Source organism: Balaenoptera musculus, chromosome 7 (assembly GCF_009873245.2).
Source record: "Balaenoptera musculus isolate JJ_BM4_2016_0621 chromosome 7, mBalMus1.pri.v3, whole genome shotgun sequence".
Classification (NCBI taxonomy): Eukaryota; Metazoa; Chordata; class Mammalia; order Artiodactyla; family Balaenopteridae; genus Balaenoptera; species Balaenoptera musculus.
In genome coordinates this window covers 77,968,096-77,989,367 of record NC_045791.1, presented here as the reverse complement: position 1 = coordinate 77,989,367, position 21,272 = coordinate 77,968,096, and the positions used below count along the sequence as shown (strand labels likewise).

General features: G+C 42.1%; 2 protein-coding genes across 4 annotated transcripts in view; both read right to left on the bottom strand.

The window, feature by feature from the left end:
• SPATS2L (spermatogenesis associated serine rich 2 like) overlaps positions 1-8,494 on the bottom strand; it is a 167,899-nt gene extending 159,405 nt beyond the window's left edge. Inside the window, exon 1 of one of the 3 annotated variants that reach the window (XM_036856993.1) lies at positions 8,266-8,494. The gene's annotated coding sequence lies outside the window, so the exon portion shown is untranslated. Of the gene's footprint in view, positions 1-7,938; positions 8,194-8,265 lie in introns of those variants that run through there. The other 2 variants (XM_036856996.1, XM_036856992.1) reach the window with 2 other exon arrangements.
• Positions 860-21,272, bottom strand: part of LOC118897971 (atherin-like) — a 55,898-nt gene continuing 35,485 nt past the window's right edge. The window contains exons 2-3 of the mRNA XM_036857660.1: positions 6,898-7,808; positions 860-1,175 (exon numbers count right to left, since the gene is read on the bottom strand). Of these exons, the coding sequence (XP_036713555.1) occupies positions 6,901-7,808 (908 nt within the window). The 3' untranslated portion in view covers positions 860-1,175; positions 6,898-6,900. The remainder of the gene's footprint in view (positions 1,176-6,897; positions 7,809-21,272) is intronic.

The following is a 21,272-nucleotide window of genomic DNA, read 5'->3' as shown; positions in this document are numbered from 1 at the left end:
GACAGTTTTTACACAGCTTAGTCATCAATGAAAAGTAAGGGTTGAGAAAGAGTGAGGATCCTAGAACAGCTCCCGGAGTTTAAACTTGGTCAAGTGGGTTTCATCAATTGAGGTAGAGAACCCAGAAGGAATATGCTGGCTGCAGAAGTAGAGTTCTGAACTCCCTGAGTTTAAGACACCTGCAGCAGATGTCAGAAGAGTTCAGAGTTGCAGATTTAGGAATCGATGGCATATAGGTGGTAGCAGAAGAAAAGAAGAGGTGAGCAGAGTGTTGAAGGGGGAACCCTAGAGGGTACTGAGGTCTGGGAGGAGGAGAGGAACCAGCAGAGAAGTCTAATGCAGAGCAGTTGGGCAACAGGAAAGACATCAGGAAAGGAATGACTCAGAAAACAGGTGAGCAAGGTTTCAAGGAGTAGTGGTCAGTAACACCAGAGACTCCTGGCCAATGAATCTGGCGGTCTGCAGGACAGACGTGGCCATTACGAGAGGACAGGGCTGTAGAGGGCTGGGGAGGTGGGGGTGTAGCGTGAGGACGTGTTCTTCAAGGAGCTGCCTTCTCAGCCCAGGAGGGAGATGCAACGTGACCAGACCGACAGGGAAGGGGCCGCAGGGGTTTTGTTTGACTTCTCTTGTTATTAAAGAACGAAAAGGCTTATGAATGCTTATGCGACGAGGGAGAAGGCTGGTTGAGACCCTGAAGGAAAGCGAGATCATGGAGCAAGATCCCTGAGGAAGCAAGAGGGGATGGTGTCCAGACAGATGAGCCTCTGACTGGAGGAAAGTAAAAGGTAGAAAAGGAATGAGGAAGAAGGCCCTGCCATTTATAAGGAAGATACAACGTGACCATTGCAAAACTACTTTTCTTTATTTAGAAATATATGTGAAATATAATTACAGGTGAAGGCTTTTTTTCTTTAATAGTACTACACATCATGTATAAAATCAGATAAACACTGAACATAGAAAAAAGTCACTAGTTTTCTGGAGCTCCAGACGTGTGGTCTTGGTATATTACCAAATCTTTCACATCCCTTTGGACTTGGCCTCAACATCACCTCAGGGGACGTTCATCACTGGGAAGAGCCACAGCGTGGTATATAGCTGGTGGCCTCTCTGATTGGTCGGTGTCTGTGCCGAACTGATAGGTAAATATTTCCCGTATCACCACGAATTACCTGGTGTAAGAAAAAAAGCCACCGATCAACTCTGCAGATTGATCAAGCTATGTAACTTCCTAGAGCCCCCTCCTTAAAAGGATACATAATCCCTACCTTGCAAGATAGCTGTTAGGTTTAAATGAGATGATCACTAAGTGGTGGCCATCATGATGATGACGATGATTGTATTCACTTTGTTCTGAATTTCTAGGAATTGGGTGCTGCTGTTAATGAATTAGTGCTTGGCAACAATTAGCATCTTGATCCCGAAAGGAGAATTAAAGACTCAATCCTAGCGTTAGGAAGGGCCCTTAAAAATCCTAATGGCCATCTGACGTTTGCATCCTTTCTTCATCCAGTACATATTCAGTCGCTGCCCTCAAACTGCCTGGGCTGACACCTGCTGTACAATGTACTCACTACTCAACCTTCCTAGGCTTCAGTATTGCCTGTCGGTAAAATGGGGGGAAGGGGGGGGGCAGTAGCACTGCTTTGAGAAAGAACAGAGATGACGCATGCATTGAGACATTGCCTGGTATATGGTACAGCTCATGCTTAAATACATTTAATCATGGGGTCTTACCACCTCGTGAACTAGCACAATCCATAACAGGACCACCTTCCTTATACTGACCCCAAATCTGTCTCCCTGAAACTCACACCCATCAGTCCTAGTTTTACAATCCATGGAGTAGTTACAAAGAATCAGAATCTGGGAACTATAACAGTATGTTTACTCATTTACTGAGCTCTGCTAGGATCATTGGGCAGTGTCCCACAGATGGCTGGCTACTTGGGACCACAATCAGTGCTGACCTCTTCCTATTTACATTACTATGAAAGTTTCCATCTTCAGTGGTGTTTCCATACTGCAGGAGACCTCTTCAAGCATTCTAAGCCAGTTGGATGCTACCCAGAAACGCACCAGTTATACTGCTTACAAGACTTATTTTGCACTTTATGTCATGGTCAGTTCAGCACTTGGCACCAAAGTACCTATTTCAGGTCTCCGTATCTCCTCTAAGTTTCATTACTGAACATTGCAGACCACCAGTACCCAGGAGAGTCCTAGTGGTATTTCAGCTTTTGAAGCAGTGGTAGTATATTAGAGGACTGATGTTAGAGTCAAAACACCCTGGAATGCCTCGCCTGTGTTCCTCCCAACCCTGCTGCCCTTCCCTCATCTCTATATTCCCAATAATAGCTATTGAAATCTGACCCAAAGCCTTTCAATAATCAGCTCAAATAACTGTCACTCTAGGAAGGTCCCCATCGCCCTCCAACCTGAAGGAAATTTTCCCTTCTGAGCTCTCTTAGACCTTTGTTTCTGAGATACATGTGTTATTTCTCCTGCTGGACTATAAACTCCTTCCCGGCAGAAACAGTGCCTTGTACAAAGTGAGACTTATTAAAAGTTGAAAGAACTGAATTTTGTCCTGAATACAATATGATGGGTGTGGCAATTTTTCCCTACCTCACTTTTCATCCCTAGATGGATCCCCAGATGATTTATTTTTTTAATGTACAAGAAGCTTTTAAATGAAAAAGTTGGGTAGCTCTGCAATACAGTCTTGGATTTTGGAGCCGATTAGCTGAATATTTATAAAACTGATAACTCTAATTGTTTTATGTATAAAATACTGGCATAAGGCCTCAATCCTTTCACTTTTGCTAACTAATGGGACCCATCACTCCACCTTAAAATAATGACAGCCTCCTTAATTCTAACTCACAACTGCCAGCCTCCATCAGTACCTCAACTCTGGAAAATGCCAAGGCCTCAGAATCCTCACAGCTGATGAATGGAGAGGCTCATTAGAACCACTGAAGAAAAATGGGGAAAAAACTCCTTGACAGACGCCTCCTTCAAACTCTTGTCCCTTTTATTCAATGTCAACATTAATTTCTCTGTTAACAAATATTTATTGAGGTCATGACTAGGTGTCAAGCTGCAAGCTAGGCTCTGAGGACATGAGGATGAGCAGTACACAGGCAATATCAAAGCCCATCTTTAAAAAAACAAATTCACCTTTCTAGTTTATTGATTCTATAGGTCTACTTATCAAGGGCTTGCTATGCCCAAAGCTTGTAGATGGTTCAAAGATAGCATACAAAGTACATCAGTGCCCTCCAGGGACTTGCAATCTCGTTGGGAAAGCAAGAATTGTGAACACAATCGTATAAGAGAGTATCTATTGGTCTAAAGAATGATGTAGACAAAAGGGCAGAAGAGGAAGAATCCAATGAGAGTAACATGATTAGGGCAAGCAGACTTAACTTGGAGATTGTGCTTAGGTCAGAGGAAAAAGGAAAAGACATTCTAAAAGGGAGAGCATGAACAAAAGGGTACAAAGTCATCTTAGAAGGACAGTGAGATCCAATTAGTAGGAATAGAAGGTTCACGTTAGAAAAGTAGAAAATAAGGTTGGTAAGTAAAATTTGGGCAAGAGTGAGGTATATTCAAACCAGGTTGAGGGGCTTCCCTGGTGGCACTGTGGTTAAGAATCCGCCTGCCAATGCAGGGGACACAGGTTCGAGCCCTGGCCCGGGAAGATCCCACATGTCGCAGAGCAACTAAGCTCGTGCACCCCAACTACTGAGCCTGTGCTCTAGAGGCCGCGAGCCACAACTACTGAGCCTGTGCACCACAACTACTGAAGCCTGTGCGCCTAGAGCCCATGCTTCACAACAGGAGAAGCCACCGCAATGAGAAGCCCGCACACAGCAATGCAGAGTAGCCCCCACTCACTGCAACTAGAGAAAGCCCGCACGCAGCAACGAAGACCCAACGCAGCCAAAAATAAATTAATTAATTAATTAAAAAAAAATAAAAACCAGGTTGAGTACGTTGGACCAAAGGTGGTGGGAGGGGGAGGGGGCATAAAAAGAATTTGAACTAGTGGAAAGAGCACTAGCTTTGGAATCAGACAAATCTGAGTACAACTCAGACTTCCTGTGAGACAATCCTTGGATAAGAATTCTAAGGAGAAGAGACTTTAGGAAGGTTGATATGATGAAGTGCGAAGCATGGGGAGAACTCAATTACAGAGAGACGGGATGTAGCAGATTATAATCATCCTAGAATAGGGAGGGCCGAGGGCCTGGGCTATCGGGGTGTGGGGAGTGAGGAATGCCAAGGAAATGTGGGAGCTGGCTCGGAAAAACTCTTACAAAGGAAGAGTTAACAGGACTTGGTGCCCGATTTTACTAATGGAATGAACGAGAGAGAGAAGAGTCAGGGATGGTTCCTAGGTCTCCAGTCTGGGTGATGAAGAGAACGTTAACAGTATGAAGGAAAGAAAAGTCTTTTCAGTGTGAAAGGAAGAGGTTTAGCAGAGGATATAAAAAGTTAATAGGCATGCAGCTGCTGGCCTAACAACAGGACATCAACCGTGAAAACTATTAAACAGGTGCATAAATGAGAATAGAGTTTGTGTCAGGACTAGAGAGAAAGATTTGTATGTATAAGGGTAAATAACACCATCACATTTAAGAATATTTTTATTAGAAAATAAAAACTCTAGCTGTTAAACAAAAATAATGGGAAGGATATAAATAGTAGACAGAAACGCATCCTCACAGATTATTTTTCTTAGTTATGGTACTTAGGGAATCCTATCCATTATCACAACACTGAACGAATAAACCTCTATAGAAATTCAACATATGGCCTATTTACATAACAAGCATCACGACTCCAAATTAGCCATTTTGATGTGTCAAGGAAATAACACCTTCATAGCAGACTACTTCAAAAAAATGGAAGAAAAAAGAAAAGTTTGTTTTTCTTCTATAATTATGTGTACTGGGTTTTTAACTGTTTCTATCGTGAAAATCACATTCTAATTGTGTAATTACACTCTAAGACAGAACAGTGATGGAATGAATTGATTGGCTGAATTATGCACGATCATTCAGAGATCAATAAATAGACTCCATCACTTAAATCTGCCCATATTATGTATCTGCCCTCATGTCCTATGTCATGCTTGTGAAAGCAACTGTTCTGTGTACAAAAATTATAACAGCCATCTGATTCAATTATCACAGTCAAATAACAGTAAAGGGTCTACAGAAGATGACTGGGAAAGAAGCACAAGGGAGCAGTGAGTAAGCAGTATCTGTCTAATACAAAACCCACTCCACTCTAATCATATGGCGAGACAGGTGGTAGCAGCTTAGATCTTACCATGAGCAACCTCAACTTCTTCCATTTATCAAACTGTAACCAAAAGTTATTGTCCTGCCTCATAAGACACTGATTAAAGCTGTGTAAAGGTAAACAGGATGAAGACCACCTAGGTGCCTTCAACACAAAAGCCATAAATGAATGTTCATTGAAAACAACAGCACAACTCTATGATCAGAGGCTGAGAAACTGATAAAACTTAGAACCAAAAATGAAACATTTCTAAAGCTTAACTTCTGATGGAAAGTATTTCCATTTGCACGGCAAAGCAGGTCTTTGAGATGCTTCCTATTGGCAGCGCATCAAAGACTGAAATGGTGTGGCCTAAGCATTTTCTTTTCCTGATCAGTACAGAGGTTGCCCAAGCAGCCTCACAAGCCCACAGACACCTATCCCCACAAAGGCCACTTGAAAATAAGTGCAAGCACAGAAACAGTCAACTGAAGGCTTTCATTAGGGGGCTCCCTAAAACAAAATGAATACAAAAGGAGTCTTGATCATTTTGCCTAAGTAAGTACTTTAAACTAAGTTGATTCCTAGAAAATTATTTAATATTTTCAGAGGCAAGGATTAAAGAAAGAAAGAAAATTTCCAATTAATGTACTCCTTCCCCAGATGTTGAGTTTTTTTTACTATCCTCTTAAATATTCCCTGCATTCAAGTGATTGTATTTTTATGCAAATTATCCTTTGGAGCTAGCCGTGTGTGTGTGTGTGTGTGTGTGTGTGTGTGTGTGTGTGTGTGTGTGTGTGTTGTGTGTATTTTTAAAGCCACACAAAGAATCGGACATATTTTTTGTTCTGCTGCCCCATAAAATAGATTTTAACAAAGCTTGAGTTTAATCCAAAACTCTAATTAGAGACTGCAGCAGTATTTGCCTTGTCCAAATAGAAAATCATTCCCAAAGTTGATTCTTCCCCACTTAGAGCTCCAACAAATATTTTCATACACAGATTTTTTAAAAACACTACAATTACTTGATAAAAACTGCCCCCACCCATACAACACACTGCTTTCTGGTTGATACAATTTTATAAGGCCAATCAAATACTTTATCCAGAAAGCAACTGTAGACTTCACTTTCAGAGTATCTTTCAAAGTCACTGTATTTGTTACTTGAATATTCTTTATTTCTTTTCCAGAATGAAGCAATTTCTGACTTCCTGTCCCTTCTTTTCCCTGCCATATTGCACATCTGCTTTATCTCTAGATAACAAAATCAATCATAATGGCAATGAATCGTTCCTTGAAGACAAACTAAACCAGTCATAAAGGTTACACGACCTTACTCTTTTAAATACTGGCATAAAGCCTCTTCCTCTGCATAGGTTCTAAAATTTCAGAGTCGTTCTTTTCTTACTTGCAAGAGGACTGGTAAAAGTTTTTAATGTAACATTTTTTTAAATGTAAATAAGCAAGTGAAAAATATTACACATAATATTTTATGTAAAGAAAGAGACTGTGTTTGAAGTTCAAGGTTTTTCACTAGCTCTAAAGCTACAGATTCTGTAATACACTCAAAGGAAAATGATGCTCAGAAAGAATCTTTACATGTCAGGTCTCCAAAACCTTGGCATCTGCTAAAACCCGGACTGCTGGGAATTGAAGGCTCAGGAAGTTCACAAACACACACACCAAACCCCCAAGAGGTGGAAACCTCCAGTTGATAAGATGGGAGGTTTCAGTCGCATCCCCGTCCAGGTAAAGTCTCAGCCCTTCACCTCCTACGTCTGCAGTAAGTATTAACTGCCGAACAGAGTGGGAGAGAGCGGGGCCGATCTTCCAAGACTCGGAAAAGTCGAGCGTGTGGAGAGAGCGGGAAGACCCTCTCGCATCTCCGGAGCCACCGCTGTCTTGGGCTCGGGCCGCTGTCGGCCGACTCCGGGTCCGCCCGCCCAGACGCGGCAGCGCGACCGCTTCGTCCCGCGGCCGGGTCGCTCGGCATCTACTCCTGTCACGCCGCGGGCAACTGCAGCGACTTTGCCGGCACCGGGGGTCGCCGCATCCTGCTCCCGCCTGGCGCCCAAGGGGAGCGGGTTTCCCCGGACCCGCGGCCCCCGGGCCGGGCGGCGATTGAGGGCGAGACGCTGCTGGCGGAGGCGGCTCGGAGCGGGAGGGCGGCGGGAAGGGGTGGGTCTCCGTCCGCCAGGCGGGTGGAAGGGGACGCTCGCGCGGGGGAGGGAAGGCGAGGGACCGCGGCCGATTCAGATCCGGGGCGGGCGGGTCCACGTCGGAGCGCGGCGGCCACACGCTCGCTCCGGGCGCGCGAATGTGCGCCGCACCCGGCGCCTCCTCCCGCCCGCCGGCTAGCTCGCCCGCGCCGGCCCGAGAAAGGAAGGACGGCGACCTCCGCGTCCGGTCCGCGCGGCCAGCCCGCGTCGGCGCCGAGCGGGGGGCCACACCCAGCGCCCCGGGAGGCGGCTGGGGCTGGGCGGCCCAGGCTGCGGATCGCGCGGCCCGGGCTCAGCCACCGTCCCGGCCGCGCAGGCCCCGCCGCGTCCGCCCGAGCCCCGCGTCCCGGCCCGGGCCCGGCGGGCTGGCGGGGAGGGTGTCCCAGGCGGCGGCGGCGGCGGCCGGGGATCCCGGGCTTACCTCTGTGCCGAGCGCCGGCCGCTCCGTCCCGGGCCGGGGAACAGGGATCGGGGGCGCGGTCGCCGGTGGAGGCGCGGCGACGGTGGCGGCCCCTGCGGCGCGGAGGGCGGGCGGAGCAGGAGCCGCTGCCTGGGCCGCGCGCCGGCCGGAGCTCGCCCCGCGCAGCCGGCGCTCGCGGCGGAGGGCGCAGCCGGTTCGGCCCCCGGGCTAGATTCCTTCACTGACACAACTCCGGGTCGGCCCGCTCCACGCAGGGACACTCCCGCCCCTCGTAGGCTGCCCCCGCCCGCCGGCCGGCCGGCCAGCCCGCCCCTCGGTGTCACTCACCCAGGCGCACACACCCCGAGCCGGCGCCCCTCGCTCCCGCTCGCACACACAGCGCTGCTCACGCCTCTCTCGGGTTTTGTATCCGCTCACACGCACGTTCTGACACAGATCCCTTCCCTCCACACGCCCTCCCTAGCTCCTTTCCCACCCCACTTTCTAGAAGAATCCCCGTACAGCTTCCGCGCTTTGCTTGCCCCACACCAACCTCCTCGCCTTTCCCCGAACCCCCGCCTCACTTAAACGGCCCCTGTTATTCAAAGGTTTTGCCACACCCCGCACGTGTTACAGGGGAGGCGTCCTCCCGTACCCAGGAGAATGAACTTTGCTCCCCCCAGCACCGTCTACAAATGCAAGATGCTTCTATTTTTAGAAAGCACGGATGCTTTCTGGTGCTGAGCCAAGCTCAAAATGTAAACAAAGGTAGCCGATTCCGAAATGACCTGAAGAACCAGACGCGGAAAAAGTACTGGGTTTGGTTGGGTCTGACCTTAGAAACGCGGCTAACCGGGAGTATTCCGGCTCCTCCCTTTCGCTGCCTTTCAGGCTGCAGGACGGGTTGCTCTAAACGTGTGTGATAACCAAGTTCCAGATAGACACCGTGGGCACCAGCCCATGGATTTCTGCCTGGGAGTACAGTAGTCGGGAGAGTAAAGGCAGTTTCTCAATCATTATTCATGATGGAAGCACTTTAGATAACACACCTCTTCCAGAGGCAGTAGAGTGAAATGCAGGCAGCTCTCCAGTTTTGTTTTTTTTTTTCAGGGTGACTTAACCTCCCTTTTTCTCAATACCAGTAACTGTTTCTCAGCGGCTCCTTGGATGTCAAAGCCCCTTGCAAATACGCAGGACGGAGTTACTTAACGCTTCTCACTCTCCAAACTCTAAGGGGCCCCTGAGTGTATAGCAGAATGGTATATCATCCGATGTTCAGGAATTCATAATTTGAAGTTAGATACAAACACCTTTCTGGTAAAGTTCAAATGTTCTAACATAGTGTGCCTCTGTGGACAAAGCACAGCCCTAATAAGGGATAAAGGAGCCGAAAGCCAGGGAACCTATTTTCTTTTGTGACTTGTGGTGGCGGTTCTTGTTGCACTGGATGGGTGTATGGATCATATAATTTATTTTAAAATATTTGTAAGTGCTTTATAAGTATTAACTTATTTAATCCTTTAAACAGTCCAATCAGGTAGGTAGTATTTTTGAACTTTTTTTACAGATAAAGAAACTGAGGCACGCAGAGGAGAAATGTTAGAGGGAGGGTTTGAACCTACACAATCTGTAACAAACTTATAACAATTTGACTTGGAATTTGATGTACTGTTTAGGTCCTCTGGCAAAATAATTCACTTAAGTTTTGGGGAGTTTCTCCTCATAATCAGAATTCCAAAATGAGTAATAAATTATTGTTTTCCTAGGAAGGGCTTTGGAAAGAACATGGAACTCATTCTTCATTCCTTTCTTCTACCACTTCATTACTTCCTAGGACTCCAAATCTAATTTGTTTAGTAAAGACTGAAAGAAGAAAGCCTTCAAGACCTGAATATGCCCAGAGGGAAGAAAGGGTTTTCAGAAGCCCATACATGGCCTTTTACCTTTAAGGGCTACTTCCCAGTAAGTAGGTAGTAACCACAAGAATAACTGGTGTGTACATTGAGAGTGAAAATATTAAAGCATTGAATTTGATGAAAAATAAATAAATGGAGAATGGATGTATAGTAGTAGCCACTGTACCACAAACTAGACTAAAACTAATTTTCTACTGGGAATGGAGTGGAGGCCTAGTCCAGGAAAAGACAATTATAAAGTAACTAAAGAAAATAATTACAACTTTCAAGGGTTATTAAGGGACCTAGCAAAAGAAATCAGACTTTTAAAAGTTTATACACAGTGAGTTTCAAATAAAACTTAAACCTTTTGCTGTTCAAATTAATTTACTCTTAGGGAAAAAAAAGTGAAAACTTTCTTGGAGAGAGGGTTTATTCAATAAGCATGTAAAAATTTCTTGGACATCAAATAACTAACAAAGCAGTATTTTGATGCATTAAGCATAAAGGATTTTTAAAATATATGAATTACATTCCTATAATTACATGGAGATATAAAAATCCAAAGAAATAAAATATGAAAAAAATATGTATTGGTGCTGGCACCAGATATTGAGAATTTATTCAAAAAATTACGTTATTTGAAATTTTGATCAGAAGGTTATCTGTATAATGCTAATGTGACTCTTTTTCAAAATGCTTCTCTATGGTTATAATCCGTGAATCTCATTTTACTATTTTCTAAGCTAAATGGAAAAGTGAAAGTCTTTTCTTCAGCAAACAAACAAGAATCGTAAGAGTAGACATTTTCTGAGAGATGAAAAAAGTATGTTAGTTTGTATATTATAATATTTCCATATAGGTATTTTTAATCTGTGTCTACTGCTTTCCTCCATATTGTCACTTACACCCTTTATCTGATGTGCTTAATTGTAAGCATGGGGGAACAATGCATATCCTGCAATGAGGCTGACCTCTTCCTTGAAAGATTTCAGCAAAATGCCATATTTCCTATTTTCCATCTCCTAGATTGTCCTGATTCTCTAGCCATGGCCATTCAGAGCAGGGTTCACATTCATGGAAGCAGCTCAGATCCCAGAAGCCAGTTTTAGGCCATGGTCAATTGTCTTCATCAGAATTTTGGCATCCGAATAAGTATGGAGACAGAGAGTGATTTTTAGTTGCTAGGCTCCAGACCACTGACCGCTGGGCTCCAGGCCGCTATCCAGACCTACTGGAAGGCCTTTCATCTAGAGGTCCTTGACTTTGGCTAGGTGCAGGGACTGGGTACAATCTGGGGGATCTCCCTTTGGGAGGAGTTGAATGTGTTCTGTGTGTGTGAGTGTGGTGTTCATTAGAGCTGTTTACAAATATTCCAGCTCTGCTTTCTTGAAAGCATATGGTAGGATTGCGTGTCCCCAGCATACTGAAGTACAGGGTAGCTCTGCGACTTGCTTCAGCCAATGAAGTCAGCTCTGGGCAGAAGTTAACAGCTAGTGTGTGTATCACCACGTTCTATTTTCCCCTGTAGCACTGCAATCAGCAAGGTGCCGGGTAGTGGCTGCACCACTGGACTGCAGTGCGTGACGATAATGAGCAATGCCACCCCTGCTGACCTTCCCTTCCTGGACAGGAGTACGAGTGAGAAATAAACCTTGTTGTTTTAAGCCATTGAGATTTAGGGGTTGTTTGTTTCTGCAGCATAATCTAGCCTATTCTGATAACAAGTAGGGAGGAAAAAAGAAACAAATAATTGCAGGGCATACTGTGGCAGAGAATGGCTAATAATTCCACAACTCTGTTTCTCTTTTCTCCCTGGTGTACAACTCATTCACATTTCTCAACCTCCTATGTAGTGAGGTGAGGCCGTGAGACTGAATTGAGCCCAGTGTAATGCAGATGAAAGTTTTGTGCTCCACCTTCAGTCCCCAACCATGGAAAACCTCCTGCATGATCTCTCAGTCTCCGTCTGCCATATGGAAACGAAGGGTTCTGAGACTCCAGAGCAGGAGTCAGCAAACTTTTTCTATAAAGGGCCATATGGTGAATATTTTAGGTTTTGTGGATCATGAGGTCTCTGTCATAACTATCTGCTGTTTTAAAGTAGTCATAAGCACTTTGTAAACAAATGGACATGGTTGTGTCCCAATAACACTTTATTTACAAAAACAGGCAGTGGGTGTACGTGTCCTGGGGGTGGTAATTTGCTGACTCCTTACCTAGAGGAGGGTAGAAACACAGGATGGAGGGAGCCTGAATCTCTGAGTCACTCTATGGTATTTACTTGCTGAACACACACATTGAAATGTTATCTGAGTGAAAAAAGCAGCTTTCTGATGAGTTAAGCATAACTAATATGCTATCTTATTCCAGATTCCAGAAAACATTCCGGATGGATTAATAACCTAAACAAAGAAAACTATAAAATACTAGAAGAAAATGTAGGAAACTCTTTTACAGTATTGGTTATCTTAATAAAACTAGTTAGAAATATCATGATAAAAACCCCAGAAACTATAACAGAAAAGATTAAACAGATTTGACTACAAAACAAATAACCCAAACATTTCTATACAGTGACGGGTACCATAAACAATATTAACTAATGGGAGAAAATATATGCAACATATATACACAATAGGAAAGAGTTAATTTGCAAAATAACAAATAGCTTCTAGAAATCAATACAAAAAAGAGAAGCAGCAAAATAAGAAAACGAACACAGGATATGAAGAGGTAATTTTTCAAAAGAAGGAATATGTGCCAATAAGTATATGGAAACATATTCAACCTCATCAATGATCAGAGTGTAAATAAGAACAAGACAGCGGTTTTTACTTGTTAGATTGGCAAAGAAGTGTTTTACTATAAGGTGTTTGTGAGTGTGTATAAAAAAATAACAACTTTCATACTCAACTGACTATAGTATGAATTGATAAACATTTCTGGAAAGCAATTTGCAGTATCTGTAAATATTAAAAATGCATATATATTCTGACCATGCATTTCCACTACAAGTAGTCTATCCTACAGAAATACTAAGTGTGCAGAAATATATTTACATGTATGTCTATATACATGTAAATACTATAATACAAATATTATAGTATTATTTGCAGGAGGAAAAAAAGTTAGACTCCACCTCAACATTTATGAATAGAGGAATTGTTAAAAAAATGGAGTGTATGTACACTGTGGAATAATAAATAACTTAAAAACCAGGGAGCTATGCATGTGTTGACATGGAATAATGTTCATGATATATTTTTGCGTGATAACAGCAAGTCAGAACAATATGTACAGTACGTACTCTAAAAAGAGGGGAAGGAGGGTGGAAATCTACATATCTTAAAGGATATGCACACTGTTGACATTGGTAACCGCTGGGGTAGGGCTCTTCCATTTTTAACTTTGTATACTTCTCTTTTTCCCTTTGTATATCATTTTTATAATTACAATTTCTTTAAAAAGTACAAGGACAGAAGTCAAGAGAGACTGAAAAAAAGCCCATTGTGGACGCTGGCCAACGCCGAGAGGTTGAGAGATGGATGGGCAGAGGAACAAAGACTTGTTGAAGACTTGCTGAGGCAAATCCAAAGGCATGAGTCACTCCCGTGGAGTTCCAATGGCAGCAGATTGAGTGGTTATGATCTGGAACCAGGGTTCTGCTTGGAAATTTTCCAGCAAAGAGGAAAACTTGGGGTGAGAAGAGAAAGGGTAACCTTGCCAGCCTGAGGGCAAAACATATTGGAAACACAAAAAACAAATAATGTCCCTTGGCTGAACTTTCTTAGTCTATACAGGCGCTAAATATTAGGTAATCTTTTCACTTCTTCAGATTTTTTTTTAGGTTAAAAACCTTCTCTTCTCAGAAGCTGAAATGAATATATACCTAATAGAAGGGGTTCTTTTTTTTTTTTTTTTTTTTGGTTTTAAAGGTTACATGTCACTGTGTATTCTAGGAAGATAATTTGAGGTTCATTCAACCTTAGTTGTGCCAGCAGGAAGACAAATGGCCCCAGTGTGTGTTATAGGTGTACAGGCTGTCACTAATTCCGGATGCCTTCATTCATTCGTTCTCTGATGTGTATTAGCATTTTCTGTTGACCAAGAGTAGTTCTGTCACAAGTCTGATTAGTAGTGATGGAACATCTTGTATGTCTATTAACTATTTATTTTAAGTAATGCCTTGTTGATGTGTTACTTAAAAGAAAGTTTTATTTTATTTCTTGGATATAGCTTGTACTCTAAAATTCCCCATATTATTGTATATTACTTACCTTATAAACAAAAGCCCACCAGTGCCGCTTTTGGATACCACACCAGAGAGGACAAAGGAAACTTGTTGTAAACCCAAACCCACTATTTAAAGAAATCTCGCGATTCCTCTGGGTCACAGCATAGGAATGAGCCAAAGGCAGATTCAGGCATTTTTCTTGTTGGTTGTACTCTGAGCACTTTTGCCCAGATCTTCACACATGTGGGACTGGCCTTGCCTGGCGTGGAACCTGAGACGTGGGGGTATGCTGGTAACAAGGAAATGGTGCATTAGTTTGCTAGGACTTCCATAACAAAGTAGCACAGACGAGGTGGGTGGCTTACAACAGGAATTTATTGTCTCACACTCCAGAGGCTAAAAGTCTGAAATCATGGTGTCAGCAGCGTGGATTCCTCCGAGGGCTGTGAGGGAAGGATCTGTTCCAGGCCTTTCTCTTTGGCTTATAGATGGCTGACTTCTCCCTGTGTCTCTTCACATTGGCTTCCCTCCATATGCATCTGTCTTTATGTCCAAATTTCCCCTTTTTATAAGGACACCAACCATACTGGATTAGGACTCACCCTACTGACCTCATATTAAAGACCCTATCTCCAAATGAGATCACATTCTGAGCTACTGGGGCTTAGGACCCCAACATATCTTTTTTCCCTTCTTTCTTTCTTTTTTTTTTTCAGGGCAGGGCAGCAAGGACAATTCAACAACAACTGATGGCATAATAATGAAGTTAATAGTAAAAGTGGGGTCAGAGCCTAGCTCTCTGACTAGTTACCCAGGATTTTTTTAATCAGACCCCGCACCTCTGCATTCCATGCCGTCTTCCTGCCCTTTTCCCTGGGTTCCTGTTGATTCCTGTGCATTTCTCTAATGTAATAATTAGGTAATTGGGCATTTATCTCCCTGATGAGACTTCAGCACTAGCTGTGAGCAGGGACCGTGTCTTTTGTTCCTGTGTCTAGCACAGTGCCTGACCCAGACAAGGTGATTGAATGAATAACAACATCTATCTTGTAAAGAGCGCCGGTCCACACTGCCATTCGTCTTCCTGATTGCACAACTAAGTATAAGTGAATCTAGACTCAGCCCTGTGAAACAAAGTGACATGAAAACTTGAAACATTTAAAAATCCTTATTAAGTATATTGTGGTACATTGTGGATAGAAGCTTCTAGATGGGATGGTGGAATAAGGAAGTCCAAAATGGGGGAGTCCTTACATGCAGCTACTTCATGAGTGAAGCAAGTTCAGCCAAAGGATACTGCGCCCTACTTACATTAATAATGAACTTTAGATTTAAAGTCTAAGTTAAAAATTACAGTTAGAGAAAATGGAAATACTTCTGTGGAGATTATTCTATGGTTAATAAATAGAGTTCATGAGGAAGGCCTATGGGAGTTGTGTGTTTTTAAAACCAAGAGAACACAGAACCAAGTCAGAAGGGCAACTTAGTAACAGTCTTCAAGTGGAAACACAGGGTTGTTGATGAACTTTCCTGCCTCTGCTGAAGACAGAACCAGAATAGTTTATGCCACAGCATGCAAGGGTTTGGTTGACTATAAAGGAAGCATTTCCCAATAGAATACTAAACATCCGGGTGGCTTGGATTCCAATACAAGCTGTGGTTTTACATCTTTCTATCATTTAAATGAAAACTCCTAAAATACATCAAGCCAAGGTCTTTCACTTACTGGCCACGAGACCTTGGAAAAGTTACATCATTTCGCTGAGAGTCTGCTTCCTTACTCATAAAATGGGTTTAATTTTTACCTCAAAGGGTTATAGGAGATTGAATATGAAGCATGTAGTACAGCTCCTGGCACATTGTAAGCACTCCAGAAATAGCATAAATAATGAACACGGAGCAAATATTAATTAATTAATTAATTACTACATGTCAGACACCATTCTAAGCACCTTATGTGCTATTTCATTTTGGTTTCACAACGATCATGTGAGGTAGGTGGTTTTATTTCCATTTTACAGGTGAGAAACTTGAGGCACAAAGATATTAAGTAACTTGCCCCAAATCATATAGTAAGTGACAAAGCTCCAATTCAAATCCAGGCAGTCTGTCTCCAGAGCCTGTGTGTCTAGCCACTAAACTAGCAACCTCTCTGTGTTTATAGCAACTAAATATTAGCTCTTTTAAAATAAAAAATTGGCATGCTCTTTAAAAATTCATAGTCTAGTGGTCCCCAGCCTTTCAACATCCTTTTTATTATTGTTTTCCTCCCGTGTTTTGAATGGTTTTATTTACTACAATACTGCAATGATAAGTAATAATTTATTTTTCATTGCTATTAATGGAAGAAATATGTAACAGAACTCCAGATCAATATGAAGTAACAGCATGATCTTACAAGAATCTTGTCAAAGGCAAACAACTTGATATTTTGGTTGGCTCATGCAGTTTTATCACCGCACAGTTTGTACCAGCCTCTCTGAAATAACTGTAATAATTAACTGGTCCTCTTTCTTCCACTATGAAGTTCATAGACGTTAATATTCTGTGATGAGTCATCTATGATACTGATATATGAATTCCCTATACTGAAACATCATAGTAGGTAGGTTCCCCCCCACAAATGACTCCTCCATGTGATTAAATGCATTCTGAAGACACAGATGTACTACATTAGCATTCTCAAATAGTGTGGTCAGTAGTTTTGGATACGTCTAGTTAAGGTCCCGAAGGTATTTTCAAAATATATATTCCATTATTAAATGTTAAAAGTGAATGTTTTAAAGTAGGAAACAAAATGTCAATTCCCTGGATGTAGGTGGGTATGAAAGGGTTCTCTGCAGCTGGAGGCTAAGGTAGACTGAAATCTGGCGGATCTGGAACTAGAGCTGTCCACTACGTGCATGCGTGTGTGCATACGCGTGCGCAATTCTGCAGGGGCAATTATGGGGAGAAACAAGCAATGGTGTGCTAGTAAACCACCTTTAAGAAGGGGAAAAGGCCCCAATTGTAGCATTTGCCAATTTCCATATTACAAATGCTCGTACCGTGGCCAATTTCAAGGTACCAACAGTTTGACAACATTATATATTTATATTTGTGTTTATTTTATCTTAATATATATTTATATTTTACAGTTGGCTCTATCAAGCCAGCATAAGCTTGCTCCATCAAATCCCTGGAGATAAACAAGCTTGTTTATGAGTAGTCTCAGGATGGAGCCTGCAGATGCTACTAATGAGAATGAGTGCCTGACAGGGCAGGTGAAGGAGAAAGTCAAGAAAACAGATTTTCTAAGATGAAGTCTAAGACTGAAGACTTATAGCCAGAAATGATTCTGAGCCAAGGAGTCCACAAAGAAGAGAAGTTCTGGAAGGTAGCAATCTAGTTAACCAAACTGGGGATGAAAGGCTTGGATACAGGGGCATATCCCAGAGATGATGACTGGTTGGACAAGGAGGAGAAGGGGGGAAGATGCTGCAGTATAAGTAGGGTGACGATCCGCTCACCTCAGACCAGATGTGTTTCTGTACCGATTGAAATTCTTGTCTGATATAGCCAGGTAATAAGCCAGGTACTCAGGAATAGGAAGCAGAGGGGATTTTGTTCCAAAAATTCTAGTACAAGGTGAGGAAGAAGGAGGAAGCACAGTTCCTGAGACTAGGACATAAGATAAAACCTAAACTAATGGGACTTCCCTGGTGGCTCAGTGGTTAGGAATACGCCTGCCAGTGCAGGGGACACGGGTTCAATCTCTGGTCCGGGAAGATCCCACATGCCGTGGAGCAACTAAGCCCGTGTGCCACAACTACTGAGCCCATGTGCCACAACTACTGAACCCCACGCGCCTAGAGCCTGTGCTCTGCAACAAGAGAAGCCACCGCAATGAGAAGCCCGTGTGCAGCAATGAAGACCCTACGCAGCCAAAAATAAACTAATTAATTAATTAATTAATTAATTTTAAAAAAAACCAAAAACCTAAACTAACAACCCTACTCAAAGTCAACTTCTCTGAAAGAGAGCTACTTAAATCCAAATCTGAAAGGCTTCCACCAAGGATCCCCTTTTGCCCGTAAGCCACGAGCAGGAGAACAGATGGTCTACAGATAGTGATCAAGTGCTTGCAGCTGTGAGCAGAAAAGGGCCATCTCAGGGCAAGGGAACAGGTAGGTCATTGTACTAAAGAGTAAAGAGCATTGGTTGTGAAGAGTTCAGACATTTCAGTATAGTTCTCGGCTGGAAAATCAAACCACATTTAGATTCTCACAGCTTGGCGACCAAACTCTCTAGGCTACCCCTGATCTGACAGGACAACCCTTTCCCTGCCCACCCCCCATCATATCAGAACCAAATTTCTGGATGCCTGAAGATGTGAGAAGCAGAGGGAGTGTGAGGAAGTGGCAATGGTGGACATGAACCACTGTTTCTAACAGCATGAAGTAGAGAGACGGAACTAGAAAGAAATAAGTGACCTAGGGGTTTGAGTGAAGGGCAAAAAGAATAATGAAGTGATGACTGCCATGAATTCTGATCAAAATTAGGAGTATGATTGTGTTTATCTGGGGAAAAGAAAAAGCAGAGAAATAAAAGCTAGAAGTCTAGACATACAGACGTCATCTTTTCAGTGCTCCAGTGCCCCAGTGTGCTGTAACATCCTGAGAAGGGACGATTCAAATGTCCAACTGCTTCTTTTCTGCCTCCTTTATAATAACCAAACTGAAAGGTGAGACTATTACAGCACTGGTGTCTGGCTTCTTCTCTGCAATGACACACGGAGTGTCTCTCTCCAGCAAGGTCACTAGAGACTTTCTATTGCCAAAATCAGTTGACAGTGTCTACTCCTTATCTTCCCTGGCCTCCTCGAGTGATCTGACACTGTCCTCCTTGTGCAAACACTCTACTTCCCTGTGCTATCACTCTGAGCTCATTCAAGCTCTGGGATGGTCTCTGTCCGGTCTCACACTAGGGCATCTTCCTTCTCCTGCCTCTTAAATGTTGGTACTCCCAGTGTTCTGTCCTCAGTATTTTCACTCCTGAGTCTCTACTCTATTTCTAGATGACCTCCTCCATATAAGTAATTTCATTTGCTCTGTACAAATGATAACTCCAGTATCTCTATCTTCGGCTCACAGCTCTGTCCTTGGCTCTAGACTTCTAGATCCTAAATCTATGTAATTATGTCCCACAAACAATTCCATTCCACAAGTCCAAAATTAGAACTCTCCAACAACTTCAAAAGCCTTTAGAGTATAGGAGTTACAACTCATGCCTTTTTTTATAGCCTCAGTGCATGGAGGGTTCAGCAAATATTGTCAAATGACAATATGGCTGGATATTTTCAACAAACGTATATTTAAATTTCATTTATTCATTTAATATATTACTGAGGTACAATTGGTATACAGTAAATTGCACATATTTAAAGTGTACAATTTGATGTTTTAACATGTGTATACTTTTTACCAGTCAAGATGCAGAACAAAGGCATAACCCCCAAAATTTTCTTCTTTGTGCCCCTCTGTGAACCCTCCTTCTGTCTTCCCTACCCCTTCCCACTGCCAGACAACCAGTGATCCAATTTCTGTCACTATACTAGTTTCCATTTTCTATAATTTTATGTAAATTATCTCATACATTATATGCTCTGTTTTTGGCCTGGCTTATTTTGCTCAGCATAATTATTTTAATTGTTCTTATGCCTCATGTATCAATAGTTCATACGCTTTTATTGCTAAATAGTATTCTGTTATGTTGGTATATCACCATTTGTTTATTACCTGTTGATGGACCTTTGTGTTGTTTCTATTTTTAGCTATTACAAATAAAGCTGCTATGAATCATTTGTGGGAAAGTCTTCGTATGGCATATCCTTTCATTTCCTTTGGGTAAATAAATAAGAATGGAATAACTATATTATATAGTAGGTATATGTTTGACTTTATAAGAAACTGCCAAACTTTTCCTAATGTTTTGTACTATTTTACTTTCCCACTAGCAGTCTGAGATGTTCTAATTCTTCCACATCCTCAGTAACATTTGGTATGGTCAGTGGCTTTAATTTTAGCCATTCTGATAAATGTGAAGTGGTATCTCACCATGGTCTTAATTTGCATTTTCCTATTGACTAATGATGTTGAATATCTTTTCATGAGCTTATTTGCCATCCGTATATCTTCTTTGGTAAAGTGTTCACTTCTTTTGCCCATTTGAAAAATGTGTTATTGTGAGTTCTTTATATATTCTGAATATAAGTTCTTTATCATATATATACAGTTTGCAAATATTTTCTCCCAGTCCGTGGCTTGTCTGTTTATTCCTTTAACTGTGTCTTTTGAAGAGCAGAAATTTTTAATTTTGGTGAAGTTCATTTTGTTCTTTTATGGAGTGGGCTTTTGGTATCACATTCAAGAAATCTTTGCCTAAACAGTAGTCACAAAAATAGCTTATATTCTCTTCCAGAAATTTTATAATTTTAGATTTTATAATTAGGTCTATGATCCATCTTGAGTTAATTTTTGGATATGGTGGGAGCTATGAATTGAAGTTCATTTTTTTCCATGTGGATATTTAATTTGTTGAAACACATATACATTTAAACAAACTATAAGGGAGTCTGTCCTTATTGTAAATCAGTGGAAGCCTATACTTTAAAATTTTTAAATCAAAAATAATGTGCCAGGGACTTCCCTGGTGTTGCAGTGGTTAGGAAATCTGCCTTCCAGTGCGGGAGACGGGGGGTCGACCCCTGCTCAGGGAACTAGATCCCACATGCAGGCCGAGACTAGGAGTTCTCATGCCACGACTAAGGAGCACATGAGCCACAACTAAGGAGCCCACAAGCTGCAACTAAGACCCCCTGCAACCAAAAAAATAATAATAATAATAATAATAATAATAATAATAATAATAATAATAATAATGTGCCAACAGCCCACACTGTTTGCCTAGTTTTTAAAAACATACTCTTTACTTATTCTATTTTCAAGGTATCTCAACTTTTAAATTTTTAAAAATTTATTTTATTGAAGTATAGTTGATTTACAATGTGGTGCTAATTTCTACTGTACAGCAAAGTGATTCAGTTATACATTTATATATATATATATATATATATATACATATATATACACACTCTTTTTCATATTCTTTTCCATTATGGTTTATCACAGGATATTGAATAGAGTTCCCTGTGCTATACAGTAGGACCAACTTTTAAATTTTTT